Raw genomic sequence first — 18,063 nt, 5'->3', positions numbered from 1 at the left:
TATCACACATCTGCTTTAAATGTAGGCAAGTATGAGATATATGTGGGCACGACTATCTCACTCTGACCAATAAAATAAACTGCCTGTTCATGAGTTTATGCTGGAATTAAGGCATATAGCTGTCCAAATGATTGTCTGCTGACAGTTGTCTCGTGCCTATGTATATTTAATATGGTATGTGATAAGGTATGTGAACCAAACACAAAATTTTTATTTATTTCTGACGAAGGTAGAGTCATACTACACTTGTAGTGATTAAAAAGGATGGTGGCTATGTGAAATCAGCATTCCAGCACCCATTGACACCTATGATTTCCAAGGAAATGACTTTTGTATCTTTAACAACCTCATATTTATGTTTTTTTACCACTGAAGAAAATATGACACCATTCAGTATAACCTCACAGATATATTTATTTCATACGGAAAATATTATTATGGAAATATTTAGCAGGTAAGGTTTTTTGCTTATTAAATACAGTAATAATAGCACAATAAAATACAATTGATTTTATTTCAAGCTTTAAAATACATTTCAAAAATACATTGTTTGCATGTTTTCTAAAGTGCAATAATGTACATTTATAAAGAAAAAGTTTTAGGCTGTGTGACATAATATTGCATTATTGCAGTGCTACATTACAACTAATGATTGTAAATATGTCACGTTGCGACCCGCAAGTTACCGCGACATGACAGTCGGCAGAAATCCAAACCTGCTGGATTTCGGCGCAACCACATTCACTATTAGTTGTGGTTTCAGCAGCGCAACATCGCAATCTTATGTCGCCGTATGGCCCTAGCCTTATTGAGATGACATGCCACAAGGTTTACAGACGGTTTAAATGAAATAAATAATTGAGATAAAAACCAGATTAAAATGGAAAACAAAAAGTCACATTATCATATAACAGCTAAAGGATTTCTGAATGGAATTATTTAAAAGCACACAAATATAAACCGAATACTCTTTTGCACTATGTGTTGTTTTATGATACCTGTAAAAAGAGTATTTATTATCTCCAACCATTTAATATATTGGAATCATTTTTCTGACTGCCATGGATATCGATAGTACAAATCGCTCTATTTATTATAAACCTCATAGGAATATTTTGCTAATCCCATTCAGATATCTCATTAAACCACTACACACAATTGTTTAAAGGGAATCAATTATCAAAAAATGTGTTTCCTTTTTTTATTTTAGATTTGGTTGATTTGCGTTTTGGCACAAATATCTACATGGAAACTGATCGCAAAATCATGATGTCCACTAGATGTCAGTACAATCTGTATTTATATATGCTTTACAATTAGCATATCTATTTGTGTGATGTATTGTGTGCTTGTGATGACCTCTCACTGCCGCAAATTAAATGAATGCAGAGAATTATTGATATCAGCCTTGAAGATAATTTTACAGTGAGCATAAAAATGAAAAGCAGCTAATAAGAAACACAACAATCTCCAAATGTTCTGTGAGCTCAAAGTGTTTATAAATAAAATCAATGATTGACGAACATAAAGCCAAACAGATCTCATGACTGCACATACATTACACAACAAAGTAACATTACTCTAGAGTAAGGCTGCAATATTTCGTTTGTAAACTGAACTTTTCTTAAAGGCTATGTTAACCTTCATACACCATTTTACAGTTAACATATAGAATTTATCTCAGAGCTGAAATCTCCCAGCCTTCCTCTGTACTGTTGATTTGCATTCTGGGAAGTGTCATCTTTACACCAGGCCCCGTATAGTAGTCTGATGTCGGAAAAACAAGCTGCGCCATTAAAGGAGCTCAGCTAAGCTGTTAGAGATATGTCTAAAGAAAAGCTTGTTGTTTCCAATGATGACCAGCAGAATTGTGAATGCATCACTGGACTATAATAGGGGTTGTAACACTGGATCAGTACATTAATATTTATGGCTTGACTGCGGGTAGAGTGTCAGAAAACCTTCCTTAACCTTCCTTTTTATTTTGTGCATTTCAGCTTCTCCCTCCTTATGCCAGCAACTTTCCAGAGTTAGGTCCTCCGAAGATGTATTAATAAGCCGATTCATTCCAAAGAGTAATATATTTATGTCCACATGACACTTGTCCGAGTGCAACTCAAAGACTTGTAAGAATAATTTGTAAAAACACTGTACATGACACCCACAAGTAGAATGAGAATATCTTCAAGGACTCATTAGAAGAGTTTCTAGGCATACATAGGGCATGCAGAGAATTAACTTCCAGATAATTTTCTTTGGACATCTTCATCAGGGTGTTTAGGAAATATTGGTAAAATTGGCAAATATTTACTGGTTTTTAAAAACCAACGAAAGAAAAGATTATTCCTTAGGAGTTCAACTACATGGTGCTCCTTGCGTCGTATTGTCAGCGCAAACCTTAATACAAGGTGAGTATAGGTCCTGAAATAGCATTGTGTTGTTATCCTTCCATTCTCTGTATTTTTCACTAGTGATTTCACCACTTTCCAGGAGCTGGTTAATCATCGCCAAGTCATGTTCTTTGCACTAAAAAACCCAAAACATACAAATCTCAATATCAATATTACATAATTCTGCATCACTTACTCTTATGTTACATTAAAAGAACATGACTAAATTATTTGAAATATTAAGCACTGTTACAAATATAGCAAGTGCCAGCTTAAAGACTTTGGTGCTGATGAACTTTATAAATATCTCTATAATGTCTGATACATTATAAATCTGTATGCAGTGTGCTCCCTCTAGTGGTGGCTAATGCCCTCCAGAATTGTATCACATAACTTCATGGCTGTGGCGGAGAGGCAGGGGATTTGAATCTATGGAACAGAAAAACTCTGATCTGTATAAAGATTATAAAAAAAAGATAATAAGCACAAAATTTTAGACCTAAAACCCAAAATCATGTTTAAAATTAGAAGTACACTTTAAATTTCCACATTCTGCCAATTAGAGATGACTGCATTAAACTCACAGCTTTGCAGATTCAATAGCCATTAGTACATACTGTGAGAATTGATTCTCTGGGCTTACACTATAATTCATAATTTCAATCATGTCACCCATTAAATAATAAGGACTGACGATTCAAGAATTGATTTGCATATTTATTCACTAAACTCTACTACCGTGTTGTGCAGGCAGAGGTGTGTTGGGCTGACATGCCATTTGGTGTCACAAAATATATTGTTTCATTGTGTTATAACACTAAAGAAATGACATTCACAAAAGCTAAGATTTTGGAGTAATGGTTTAATTTCACCAGGTAACCAAATTCACAGAACTAATAAGAAAGTCCTGTATAACTACTGGATACACAGACACCAATGAATCCTATGGGTTAGCAGTCACTACAGGGCCGTTTACATAGGCCAGTAACCGTTTGTTACGTTCGTTCTTGATTATTGGCCCGTGTAAAGAGGGCAGTGATCAGCCAACAATTGAGCAAATCGTTTATGCAATCTATTAAACTATCGTTACACATCTCCCTGTGTAAACGGGATGTGTTTCCGACAATGATCGTATTAAAAATCGATCGTCCCCATGCACAAAGCATCAGCCTGTCTAGAAAGGCCTGTTATATCATCGATCAGCGCTCTTTATGAGCAGAAATTTGCCCCGTGTAAACCAGCCTTTTAATCGAAAGATATGTTTTATTACTGTACTTGTAAGACTGACAAAAATATGACTGAACAATAAGACTGACAAAAATATGACTAAATCAGGAACCCAACAAGCCTACAAAGCAGTCTATACAGTGGCCTAGGTACAGGCAGTGGCGTAACTACCACTGTATCAGCCATAGCGGCTGCTACGGGGCCCGCGGCATGAGGCCCCCCATGCCGATGGCTCTGCTAGCATCTGCATATGCCTGCTACAGCAGTAGCGACGCCACATTCAATAGTATCTGCGTCCTTAGGACACAGAAACCATTGAATGCTATGGCAGAGCAAGGAGGTACGCAAGGATCCTGTCGGTGATGAGGAGCAGCTCCGTTCGTTGCAAGAACGGGGCCTAGGGAAGTAGATTTTTTTAAATTTGTTTGGGGGGCAATATATGGCGCTATTTACAGGGGGCTTACAAAGTTACATAGTTTGAAAACCATGAGAAAAAGGAGTCGTGAACTATAAGTACACAGAAAAATAATTTTATTGTTACATCCGAAATACAAAATATAAAAACACAAATACACAACGAGGTATTAAAACTGAAAGTAAATACGTGGATCAATTGTCAAAAACCCTCCACACGGGTATGCTATACCAGGTGGATCATTCTACTTCTAAATACCTCCATGGGTAAGCTTTTATTTAGTCATTCCCTTGGTTTCTGTTATGTGGACTTTGGTTCCTCTTTACATCGGGCTACATTTGGGTTAACCCTTCTTTCCTTGCCCTATTTCTGGGACCATGCAATAGAGGAGTTAGACGTAACTCCCCTGTCATTACTCTGTAGATGTTATTGTTTCCTATTTTGATATGCATGTGTCAATTGGTGGTGGGATAGCACAAGTGCTGTTTCAGTGAATCAGCATTGTCTGTATGGGACATCTTTGTGCTACCTTTCCCCAATGTACCCATAACTAACAGAACCTTTGACGTTCAGTACGTATAGCATACCCGTGTGGAGGGTTTTTGACAATTGATCCACGTATTTACTTTCAGTTTTAATACCTCGTTGTGTATTTGTGTTTTTATATTTTGTATTTCGGATGTAACAATAAAATTATTTTTCTGTGTACTTATAGTTCACGACTCCTTTTTCTCATGGTTTTCAATGTAATTTCGGAGTTTTCGCTAGTTCATAGTGACGTTTTTGGAGGTATTTTACACCGCTTTGTGGGTGATACCTAGCCAAATTACCATACCTGTGAGACATTCTGGTTGTTAATAGTTACATAGTTTGTACGGTTGAAAAAAGACACATGTCCATCAAGTTCAACCAAGGGATGGGAAAGGGGAAGTGGGATGGGGAAGGGGAAGTAAGATGGGGAAGGGGAAGTAAAAAATTTCTACACATAGGAGCTAATATTTTTTTGTTCTAGGAAATTATCTAAGCCTTTTTTAAAGCCATCTACTGTCCCTGCTGTGACCAGCTCCTGCGGTAGGCTATTCCATAAATTCACCGTTCTCACAGTAAAGGATTGTCGCCTCTGCAGGTTGAAACTTTCTTTTTCCAGACTGAGGGAGTGCCCCCTTGTTTTTTGAGGGGGTTTTACATGGAACAGGATTTCACCATATTTTTTGTATGTGCCATTAATATATTTATATAAGTTAATCATGTCCCCCCTTAGTCGTCTTTTCTCAAGGATAAATAGGTTTAGTTCTTTTAATCTTTCCTCATAACTTAGATTCTCCATGCCCCTTATTACCTTCGTTGCTCTTCTTTGTATTTTTTCCAACTCCAGGGCATCCTTTCTATGAACTGGAGCCCAGAACTGGACTGCATATTCTAGATGAGGCCTCACTAATGCTTTGTAAAGTGGTAATATTACATCCCTGTCTCGCGAGTCCATGCCTCTTTTGATACACGACAATATTTTGCTGGCCTTTGAAGCAGCTGATTGGCACTGCATGCTGTTATTTAGTTTATGATTTACAAGTACACCCACATCCTTCTCAACAAGTGAATCTGCCAGTGTAGCTCCCCCTAGGACATATGATGCATGCAGGTTGTTCGTACCCAGGTGCATAACTTTACATTTATCTACATTAAACTTCATTTGCCAAGTGGACGCCCAAACACTTAGTTTGTTTAAATCTGCCTGCAATTCACAAACATCTTCCATAGTCTGAACTATATTGCATAGCTTGGTGTCATCTGCAAAAATAGAAATAGTGCTATTAATCCCATCCTCTATATCATTAATAAATAAGTTGAATAATAGTGGTCCCAGCACTGAACCCTGGGGTACACTAGTTATAACTGGGGACCATTCAGAGTAGGAATCAGTGACCACAACTCTCTGTGTGGCACTATTTACAAGGGGGGCTGTATAGCGCTGTCTACAGAGGGCCTTTATAGCACAGTCTACAGGGTGGCTTTATAGCACTATCTACAGGGGGCCTGTAAAGCGCTGTTTACGGGGAGCTGTATAGCGCTGTCTAGAGGGGTGTGTATAGTGCTTTCTACAGGGGGGCTGTGTAGCACAACTACAGGGGGGGCTGTATAGCACTGTCTACAGGGGGAGGCTGTACGGCACAATCTACATGGGGATGTATGGCACAGTCTACAGCGGGGCACTATCTACCAAAGGCTGTGTGTAGCACCCAGGGGAGGGGAGAAGGGCCAAGTCAAAAGTTTGCTATGGTGCCTAGTGTTTCCTAGTTACGTTCTTGGGTACAGGGGTCGCAATTGCGAGCAAGCCCCAAACCTAGGGGGGCCCACGCGCCACGTTTATCAACAGTTATTATAGTAACTGGGACCCAGTGGCGTAACTACTGCTACGGGGCCCGCGGCATGAGTGGGCCCGTGTTCTCCATCACAAACCTCGGACTTCCGGGGTCTGTGTCAGCAGCTTCGTAGAAATGAATGGAGGGCTGGTCGCGCTTGTGCGCATGCGTGACCAGCGGTCCTTTTAGTTTTATTGAGCTGCGCAGACGCCGTATGTCAGAGGTTAGTCATGGAGAACTTCAGGGGACTTTCGGTGCCCTGTTCTCCTTATCGCTGCCAGCGATCACACATGAATCCCCTATCCTGTGGATAGGGGATACGTGTCTTTTGTAGGACACACTGTAGGTCGCATTTTTTTGGGGGGTTGGGGATGCTATATGGCGTTCTCTACAGGGGGGGCTGTATGGTGTTCCCTACAGGGTCGGGCTGTATGGCGTTCCCTACAGGGGGGGCTGTATGGCATTCCCTACAGGGGAGGCTGTATGGTGTTCCCTACAGGGGGGGCTGTATGGTGTTCCCTACAAGGGGTGCTGTATGGCGTTCTCTACAGTGGGGGCTGTATGGCGATATCTACAGTGGTGGCTGTATGGCGTTCTCGACAGTGGGGGCTGTATTACGGTCTCGACAGTGGGGGCTGTATGGCGTTAGCGCCATACAGCCCCCTCTGTAGATAACGCCATACAGTCCCCCCTGTAGATAACGCCATACAGCCCCCTCTGTAGATATCTACAAAGGGGGCTGTATGGCGCTATCTACAGAGGGGGCTGTATGGCGCTATCTACAGAGGGGGCTGTATTGTGCTATCTACAGGGCGGGCTGTATGGCGTTATCTACAGGGGGGGCTGTATGGTGCTATCTACAGGGCGGGCTGTATGGCGCTATCTACAGGGGGGCTGTATGGCGTTATCTACAGGGGGGGCTGTATGGCGCTATCTACAGGGGGGGCTGTATGGCGCTATCTACAGGGGGGGCTGTATGGCGTTATCTACAGGGGGGATGTATGGCGCTATCTATAGGGGGGCTGTATGGCGTTATCTACAGGGGGGCCTGTAAAAAAGGCACTATCTACAAGGGGGGGGGTTGTGTGACACCAATGGGAGGGGGGCCCCAGTCAAAAGTTTGCTATGGGGCCCAGTCTTTCCTAGTTACGCCCCTGCTGGGGCCTATGTAGTAAACTACATGGACCCCTTTTACTACAGTAACATCTCCTTGTACTTCCTCTCTCCTGAGTGAATCACTTAGTCCGTTATGTGTGCCGTAATTCAGGAGCAAAGAGGGTAAGTATAAGAATATTGTCTGCTGGGCTCTGTATCTAATGCTGTCATGTGTCAGACTGTCAGCTGGGGCCCTGTATTTAAGCTTATCATGTGTGATACTATATGCTGGGCCTTGTCTCTAAGCCTATCATGTGTGATACTGTATGCTGGGCCCTGTATCTAAGATTATCATATGTGATTATGTCTGCTGGGCCCTGTATCTAAGCCTACCATGTGTGATACTGTCTGCTGGGACCTATATCTAATTGAATTATATGTAATACTGTCTGGTGGGCCCATTATTATAGCCTAACATGCGTCATACTGTCCGCTGGGCCCTATATCTAATCCTATCATGTGTCACACTGTATGCTGGGTCCTGTATCTTGCCTATCATATGTGATACTCTTTGCTGGACCCAGTATCTAAGGCTATCATGTGTGATACTGTCTACTGCACCCTGTATCTAATCCTATCATGTGTGATTCTGTCTGTTGGGCCCTGTAGCTAATCCTATCATGTGTGATACTGTCTGCTGTGCCGTGTATCCAAGCATATCTTTTCATAGAATTCCCTAGAATTCCAGTTCTGTACGTGTTGCCCATAATTCATAAATCTTTGGTTAATCCACCTGGATGACCAGTTGTTTCTGGTACAGAGTCCATTTTATGCACATTTTTTGGATAAAGTCTTAAGTGAGTATTCCACTGGAGCATTCTCTTATATTAGGGACATGGCTGATTTTCTAATTAAACTTGGAGAAGTAGAGATATCCCTAGATCACAATATATTACTAGCTTCATTTGATGTTACGAGTTTATATACATCAATAGATCATGGGAGGAGATTGCAGGCAGTGACAATATTTTTTTAAAGAATCTCAATATACATTTAGTGGTCAGAAATTCTTGTTAAACTTTTTGGAGGTAATATCAACGGATAACTATTTTCTTTTTCGTGATGAATATTTTGTACAAATTCAAGGGACGGCAATGGGGTCAAATGTGCATATGCATACCCTTGAGGAAATGTTCGTCTGTATGTCCCACCACTTCAGCAATGTGCTAAGGCTGCGGCGATACATAGATGAGTTGTTTTGATCTGGACAGGTGATGAACATGGCCTTGATGATTTTCATGGGTTCTTAAATGGTATTAATCCGACCGTGAAATTCACTGTGGTGAGTTCAACAAGCTCTGTCCAATTCCTTGATGTCTTGGTTAAATTTGATGGAATGGGTCTAGTGACTGAATTATATATTAAGCCAACAGACAGCAAAAATGTATTATACTTTAACAGCAACTATCCAATGAAGATAGTGAGGAGTTTACCCATCAGTTAATTTGGGCGAAAAGAATTGTTAGCGAAAACGAGATAGGCGAGACCCTTGGTAATATGGAAACTAAATTTCTTGGAAGGGGTTATCCCCCTAAATTACTTAAACAACACAGACAGAGAGTTGACAATCTCAATAGGGATGAATTATTTTAATCTAAACAGAAAAACAAGGCCATTTATCTCGACATATACGAAAACCAGCCAAAAGGTTGCTAATGTGATACATAGACATTGGTCTATGCTGACTAAATGCCTGACTAATATTCCCGAGGTACAGAATGCACCCCTGTTCTCCTATCATAGATTACCCAATTTCAGAGACAGACTAGTAAAGTCTGATATAGGCACAAGGAAGGTTGATATACAAACATACTTGACTAAACGCAAGATGGGTTGCTTCCCATGCTTAAGCTGCATCAATTGCTCTTTAATTGCTCTTTAATACAGAAGGGGTCATATTTTTTACACCCTTTGACGGGGACCCTGTATTACATCAGACACTATCTAACCTGCAATTCAGATTCACGTAATCTAGATTCACGTAAGCTATGTGTTACAATTTTCCTGTCGTTTTCTCTATGTGGGTGAAACGATGCTGGAGTTTAAAATAAGACTGAACCAACATCGTTACACGATCCGGGAAAAATAGTATGGACCTTCCGGTTTCCAAACACTTCACTGACGCTAGACTTACAAAAAGGGATCTTAAAGTATGGATCATTGACCACATTCATATACCACGTAGAGGAGGCAATAGAATCAAGGTGCTAAAACGCAGAGAGCTTCAGTGTATTCAGAGGCTTAATACATTAAAACCTCAGGGTCTTAATATAGACTTCTCCATAGGTGGTGCTCTATGATGTGGGCTTGCCCTCTAGGTAGGATTACACAAAAACATCTAATTTTGTGTAATAAATTCAGTAAATATATGACATAGAATAATCCTCATGCTAACATTTCTTGATATTTTCTTACAGATGTTGCCACTTGCACACTTCACTATCACACGTTGGAATACCTGACTGTATCCAGACTTTAGTGTGTATTGTCTCATTTTTTAATCATTATTAAATTTGGTATTTCACTTTATATTGGACTTTTTATGTGTGGCTGGGGTTGAGGACTTGCCCAGTTGATCCTTATTGCATTTCTCTACTGTGGTACTCACATAGTTTTATTTCTATATGGCTAATCTTGGGTAAGATAGGTGTTGTATGGTAGTGTCCCGGTCCCTGATATAGGTGCCCTGGGTGCTATCCGACGTCTTCTGCGAACATATTACCTTCCACCTTATGCGGGGGGGGAGTAGTTTGTGTCCTTTATTTTGTGGGGTGATAGCCCCTAATATAGGCTTTCTGTATTCTTTGCATCGTCTAATGTGAACATTGTGTTTTCCACGTAAAGTGGGGAGCAACATGTAAACACCTCCATTTTTGTCTATCTTTTGACCCTCTAGTTGAACTTGTTGGAGTACCCACTGACTTTGTCCTGCATTACTAGAATTGGACTAAGTACACATATGCGGTTGTACCGTGGATTTTTTTGTAAATTCACACGCGTATATATTTACGGTTATACCGCGGTCCATGCGTTTATTTGTATTATCTATTTAACTTATGTAGGCATCATTGATGATATCCCGCACTTATGGGGTAGACCACAAAACTCAGCTACACTGTAAAATAACATATATATATAGATGTTGATGTGGTTGCCAAGGCTACAGCAGGGCATCCCAGTCACATGATCCCAGCAGTAAGTGCTGCCTTCACCAAAATGACTGCAGTGATACTTCTGCGGACATGCATACTTTGAATACAGCTTACTCTGGATTTTTGGGCATGCGCAGTTCACGCTCGTTTCACAAGCATGCCCACTATACACTCTTTATCTCAAACATTAAGGTGCTATGAAAGTTTTGTATTATTGATGTTAATTGCTTCACAGATATGATGTATATGTAATTATGACATAGTTATGCATACCTTATATTTATATAAATATTACAGCACCTGGACACTTTACTTATAGCTATTTTTACACATTGATTCTATGAAGTTGTTGTCATAGTAAATATGGAACATATATTGTTCTATTATACATTATACACTGTATATGAATTTTATCTTAATTAATTTTGCTGATGATTGATTATGACTGTCCTTTATATACCACTGTTTGTACACTGCTTGAGGAAGGCTCCAGTGTGTGTGGAGCCGAAACATCGCACCAGGGCTAATAAAGTAGCTCTTCTTTTTCACTTATCTTGGAGTGCTGCCTAATTTTTGAATTTTGTATCCAGAAAGGATGACGGTCGGATCCCTGAGGCGTGCACCCTGTTTTATCATCACTGGTGCTGCTGGACTGTGGACTTTTCAAGCTTATCATGTGTGATACCGTCTGCTGAGCCGCTGTATCTAATCCCATCCAGTGGCGGAGCTATAAGTGTCGTAGTTTTTATATATATATATATATCTAAAACAAAAAATAAATATATATATGTGTATATAGACAGCATACGTGTTCTGGGTGTATGTGCAGCGTAGGTTCCCACCTTACAGAGGTCGCCTTGTCGTGGCAGGTGGGCAAACACTTTTTGATCAAAATGTGCACTAAGAACCTCCCTATTATAAGTAGATTTAGCTTTAGTGCATATTTATTTATATTTAGTGGTTTAGGTGGCATTAGTGTCGCAGTGTGCTGTCGCCATTCTTTTTCTGCTATATATATATATATATTTATACACACACACACACACACACACACACACACACACACACACACACACACACACACATTTTGGGTGTTAAAACATATGTCTTGGGGCTATTGCCCCTGATGTCTTAAGACCTTAGCAACGGCCTGATGGCTAGTGCTGCATCAATGGGTTCCTTGACCCCTTAGTGACCAGCCTATCTTAAACCTTATATAACCTAAAAGAAATAGATGCTCGCAAAACACAAAGGATAATGAAAATAGAAAAATACTTTATTGAAATACATGATAAAGAACAATAGACAATAGATTAAAATGAGGAATCCATAAATCACAGTTAAAAATGGGAAAAGAGACTGTGTAACTACTGAGTAAATACAGAGTACAAGTTTGTATCCATAGCAGATCTTCAGAAAAGTACAAGTGCAAATACAGCCCAAAAAAGGGCATAAAGGTAATGTGATGACCAAATATAAATGCAGCAAAGTGCTATATAAACACAACAAGTGTATATGATGATATTAATAAGCTATGCAAAACATTGACATAGGTTTAAAGAGGCTCTGCCACCACATTATAAGTGGCCTATCTCCTACATAATGCTTTTTATTTAATAAAACGATCTATTTTCACCACTTTATTAGCGATTTTAGATTTATGCTAATGAGTTGCTTAATGCCCAACTGGGCGTATTTTTACTTTAGACCAAGTGGGTGTTGTACAGAGGAGTGTATGACACTGACCAATCAGCGTCCTGCACTCTTCTCCATTCATTTACTCAGCGCATAGGAATCCTGCTAGATCCTTTTGTGCTGTCTTATTCTTACACATTAACAATACTGAAGCGTGATCTCATTGTAACCTGTCATTTACAGCGAGATCTCGCAAGATCACGCTTCCTCTGCTGTAACTACCACAGACAGAGTAACGAAGTGCAGAGATTGTGAATAGACATTCCGTGGAATGTCTATTCACTGTCTAAACACTTCAGTATTGTTAATGTGTAAGTATAAGACAGCACATAAGGATCTAGCAGGATCCCTATGCGCTGCCTAAATGAATGGAGAGGAGTGCAGGACGCTGATTGGTCAGCATCATACACTCCTCTGTACAACGCCCACTTGGTCTAAAGTAAAAATACGCCCACTTGGGCATTAAGAAACTCATTAGCATAAATCTAAAATCGCTAATAAAGTAGTGAAAACAGATCGTTTTATTAAATAAAAAGCATTACTGTCACCTACATTATAGCACCGATCTCCTTATCTAGGAGATAGGCCACTTATAATGTGGTGACGGAGCCTCTTTAAGCAAATATGTGGTCAATAAAGACTGAAGGAAAAGAACAATTATCTGCAGAGTATTGCGTTAAACTTTGCAGATAATTGTTCTTTTCCTTCAGTCTTTATTGACCACATATTTGCTTAAACCTATGTCAATGTTGTACATGGCTTACTAATATCATCATATACACTGGTATTTATATAGCACTTTGCTGCATTTATATTTGGTCATTACATTACCTTTATGCCCTCTTTTGGGCTGCATTTTCACTTGCACTTTTCTGAAGGTCTGCTATGGGAACAAACTTGTACTCTGTATTTACTCAATAGTTACACAGTCTCTTGTCCCGTTTTTAACTGTGGTTTATGGATTCCTCATTTTAATCTATTGTTCTTTATCATGTATTTCAATAAAGTATTTTTCTATTACCCTTTGTTTTGCGAGCATCTATTTCTTTTAGGTTATATATATATATTCAGTTTTGATGCTTTTGGGTATACACCATTGAATCAGCCCATATAGATTATAATACTTCTATTTTTCATACTTTATATGTTTAGGCCATATTGATTCATGCTGCTTTTTCGGTTAGGCTATCTTAAACCTTCATGACAAAGCAATTTTTTTAAGTTTTTCCATCGTCGTATTCCAAGAATAATAACTTTTTTATTTTTGCGTCTACTCAGCTGTATAAGGACTTGTTTTTTGCGGGACAACAAGTAAAAATTTTTAATAGCACCATTTTGAGGTACATATAATTTATTGATTATCTTTTATTAACTTTTTTTGGGGCATAATAGAAAAAAACACAGCAACTTTGCCACTCTTTTTTTGTGTCTTTAATTTACGCCGTTTACCGTTTGGTATAAATAACATAATAACTTTATTCAGCGGTTCGTTACGATTGCGATAATACCAAATTTATATTGTTTTCTTATGTTTTACTACTTTTACACAGTAAAAACACTTTTTTTTTCAAAATTATGTGTTTTCGTGTCTCCATATTTGAAGAGCCCTAACTTTTTTATTTTGTCGCCGATGCAGCTGTATGAGGGCTTTTTGTTTTTGCGGGATGACTTGTAGTTTCTATTGGTACCATTTTGGAGTACATGCAACTTTTTGATCACTTTTTATCACATTTTTTTAAGGTAGGATGAACAGAAAACCGCAATTCTGGCATTGTCTTTTATTTTATCTTTTACAGCATTCACCGAGCGGGTTATATAACATAATAGTTTTATAGTTTGAGTCATTACGGATGCGGTGATACCAAATATGTGTAACTTTTTAACTTATTTTTTTTTCATAATAAAGCATTTTGTAAGGTGAAAAAGTGTGTTTTTCAGTTTTATTCACTTATTTATTTATTAATAACTTTATTTTTACTAGTCCCACTAAGGGACTTCACTATGCGATCGTCCGATCGCTTTTATAATACTCTGCAATACTTCTGTATTAAGTGTCTAAAACACATAATTAATTCGTATTCTGTTTTATGGTGCTTTTTGATAAGTACATCTCCCCATTGTCTGGCTGGAAGTCTTCTCATGGCCGGACAATACTGGGAGGAAGAAAGTCTGTACACTATTTAAATGCCCTTTTACATGGGCCAATTATCGGGCAAACAAGCGTTTTTACATGGGCCAATTATCGGGCAAACGAGCGTTCACAGTAAGTGTAAGCAGGGCAATGATCAGTCGAGGAACAAGCAAACGCTCGTTCATCGGCTAGTTGTATCATTTATGCAGCCTAAAATATAAAGATGTGCTGCCGACATGGCAGAAATGTATAGAAACAAGCAAACATAGTGCTCATCCCCATACATAGTTCCTTGTGAAAGGAGCAAACGAGCCCTGATCGACAAACTGACTCGTTGATCAGTGCTCGTTTTTGTAAGAGGACTTTAATTCAGTTTACCTTCACAATCCTTCTGCTGAGAAGCTGATACTGTTTTTCAGGGGCGTAACTAGGAAAGACTGGGCCCCATAGCAAACTTTTGACTGGGGCCCCCCCTCCCCTGGGTGTCACACAACCCCCCCTTGTAGATAGTGCCTTTTTTACAAACCCCCCCTTTTGATAACGCCATACAGCCCCCCTGTAGATAACGCCATACAGCCCCCTTTGTGGATATCTGCAGAGGTGGCTGTATGGCACTATCTACAGAGGGGGCTGTATGGCGTTATCTACAGAGGGGGCTGTATGGCGTTATCTACAGAGGGGGCTGTATGGCGTTATCTACAGAGGGGGCTGTATGGCGTTATCTACAGAGGGGGCTGTATGGCGTTATCTACAGAGGGGGCTGTATGGCGTTATCTACAGAGGGGGCTGTATGGCGTTATCTACAGAGGGGGCTGTATGGCGTTATCTACAGAGGGGGCTGTATGGCGTTATCTACAGAGGGGGCCGTATGGCGTTATCTACAGAGGGGGCTGTATTGCGTTATCTACGGGGGGGCTGTATGGCGTTCCCTACAGGTGAGGACTGTATAGCATTCCCTACAGGGGGGACTGTATAGCATTCCCTACAGGGGGGGACTGTATGGGGTTCCCTACAGGGGGGGGGCTGTATGGCACTATCTACAGGGGGGCTGTATGGCGCTATCTACAGGGGGGCTGTATGGCACTATCTACAGGGGGGCTGTATGGCGCTATCTACAGGGGGGCTGTATGGCGCTATCTACAGGGGGGCTGTATGGCGCTATCTACAGGGGGTCTGTATGGCGCTATCTACAGGGGGTCTGTATGGCGCTATCTACAGGGGGGCTGTATGGCGCTATCTACAGGGGGGCTGTATGGCGCTATCTACAGGGGGGCTGTATGGCGCTATCTACAGGGGGGCTGTATGGTGCTATCTACAGGGGGCTGTATGGCGTTATCTACAGGGGGGACTGTATGGCGTTATCTACATAGGGGACAGTATGGCGTTATCTAGAGGGGGTACTGTATGGCGTTCCCTACAGAGGGGGCTGTCTGGCGTTATCTACAGGGGGGGTCTGTAGGGAACGCCATACAGCCCCCCCTGTAGGGAACGCCATACAGCCCCCCCTGTAGGGAACGCCATACAGCCCCCCCTGTAGGGAACGCCATACAGCGTCCCCCCTGTAGGGAACGCCATACAGCCTCCCCCCTGTAGGGAACGCCATACGTCGTCCCCCCTGTAGGGAACGCCATACAGCGTCGTCCCCCCTGTAGGGAACGCCATACAGCCCCCCCTGTAGGGAACGCCATACAGCCCCCCCTGTAGGGAACGCCATACAGCGTCCCCCCTGTAGGGAACGCCATACAGCCTCCCCCCTGTAGGGAACGCCATACGTCGTCCCCCCTGTAGGGAACGCCATACAGCGTCGTCCCCCCTGTAGGGAACGCCATACAGTGTCCCCCCCCCCGTAGGGAATGCCATACAGCGTCCCCCCCTGTAGGGAACGCCATACAGCATCCCCCCCCTTGTAGGGAACGCCATACAGCATCCCCCCCTGTAGGGAACGCCATACAGCATCGTCGTCCCCGTAGGGAACGCCATAGAGCGTCCCCCCTGTAGAGAACGCCATACAGCGTTGCGTCCCCCCCTGTAGGGAACGCCATACAGCGTCCCCCCTCCAAAAAAAATGCGACCTACAGTGTGTCCTAATAAAAGACATGTATCCCCTATCCACAGGATAGGGGATACATGTGTGATCGCTTGCAGCGATAGGGAGAACGGGGGACTGAATGTCCCCCAATTTCTCCATGACTAACCTCTGACTTCCGGCGTCTGTGTCGGCAGCTCACTAAAAATGAAAGGAGCGCTGGTCACGCATGTGCACAAGCGGGACCGGCGCTCCATTCATTTCTCCGGAGCTGCCGACACAGACCCCGGAAGTCCGAGGTTTGTGATGGAGAACTTCAGGGGACTTTCAGTCCCCCGTTCTCCCTATCGCTGCAGTCGATCACACATGTATCCCCTATCCTGTGAATAGGGGATACATGTCTTTTGTTTAATGGCAGAGCGGGGAGATTCCTCCCTGCTCTGCCGTACTGTTCAGTAGCGTCCCGCTGTAGCAGCCATAGCGGCTGCTAGCGGAGCCTGCGGCCATGGTGGGGGCCCGTGCCGGCGGGCGACACGGGCCCCCTCATGCCGCGGGCCCCGTAGCAGCTGCTACTGCTGCTACGGCGGTAGTTACGCCACTGCTGTTTTTATTGGATCTATACTGGATTTACATGATTGACTTAACTGTATTGCCAGGATCAATCAATGACTAGAAATTGAGTTATAAACAATTGGCTGTTCCAGTGATTATTTAGTTGCATCCACACAGATTGCTGCCAGATTGCAATATACTGATGTGAAGAGGGTGCATGGTTGTACATTCAGTTATTTTGTGTTTAATAATCTTAATGTATACAGCCACTTTGTTCATTCATCAATTATCAATCCAAAAGCTAATTAAATCTGCTACAGCTTAATGTGGTTACACAGTAAAATATAAAAAAATGTCTAGGGTATAGCTGAATAAAGCGAGTGAACACATAATGTCGAGACTCTGAGACCAGTGCCTCTAAACACTACCCGAGACTGAAAAATAGAAAACAGATACAGAGCACCTAAGTGGACACTATATACTAAGCTGCAAATCCTAGATCTTGTCTCAATGTTTCTATATATATATATATATATATATATATATATATGGGTGGACTCTGAGCTATGGAAAGGTCTTCATATTGGTTTCACTTATTTCCAGTATAGAAAAAGCATATTCTGGAATCTGGAATGGTGAAAATTGGCTAAACCGGACGGATAGCGGTCAAGATTCTAGATGACGAACTTTATTGTATGATATGCTTTTATCCTAGTTTTAACTCCGTAATTGCAGTATTAAAAAGTAACGGAAACTTCTTTACCACTCATTCCATGCACTCATCCATTATCTTGCCCCAATATTCTCTGTATAGAACGGTTAATCTTCGAAGATCAACTTTGGAAAGGTGAAATGGGCGCAGGAGCAAGGATACACATCATTTTAAAGTGCCTTCCTTGTCGAAGAACTGGAGTATTGCAAGTCCGCTGGATATACATGTTGCAGGAATCAAGATCACTG

At 41.4% G+C, this 18,063-nt stretch overlaps 1 protein-coding gene across 1 annotated transcript in view; it reads right to left on the bottom strand.

Annotated features, from left to right (window-relative positions):
• Nucleotides 1-455: 455 nt before the first annotated feature.
• The window catches only part of IPCEF1 (interaction protein for cytohesin exchange factors 1), a 160,808-nt gene continuing 143,200 nt past the window's right edge, over nt 456-18,063 (bottom strand). Inside the window, exon 9 of the mRNA XM_075864341.1 lies at nt 456-2,526. Coding sequence (XP_075720456.1) covers nt 2,356-2,526 — 171 coding nt within the window. The 3' untranslated portion in view covers nt 456-2,355. The remainder of the gene's footprint in view (nt 2,527-18,063) is intronic.

The sequence above is a fragment of the Rhinoderma darwinii genome, chromosome 4 (assembly GCF_050947455.1).
Source record: "Rhinoderma darwinii isolate aRhiDar2 chromosome 4, aRhiDar2.hap1, whole genome shotgun sequence".
Taxonomy (NCBI): Eukaryota; Metazoa; Chordata; class Amphibia; order Anura; family Rhinodermatidae; genus Rhinoderma; species Rhinoderma darwinii.
Note: the sequence above shows the minus strand (reverse complement) of the source record. Positions and strands in the feature narration are given on the sequence as shown.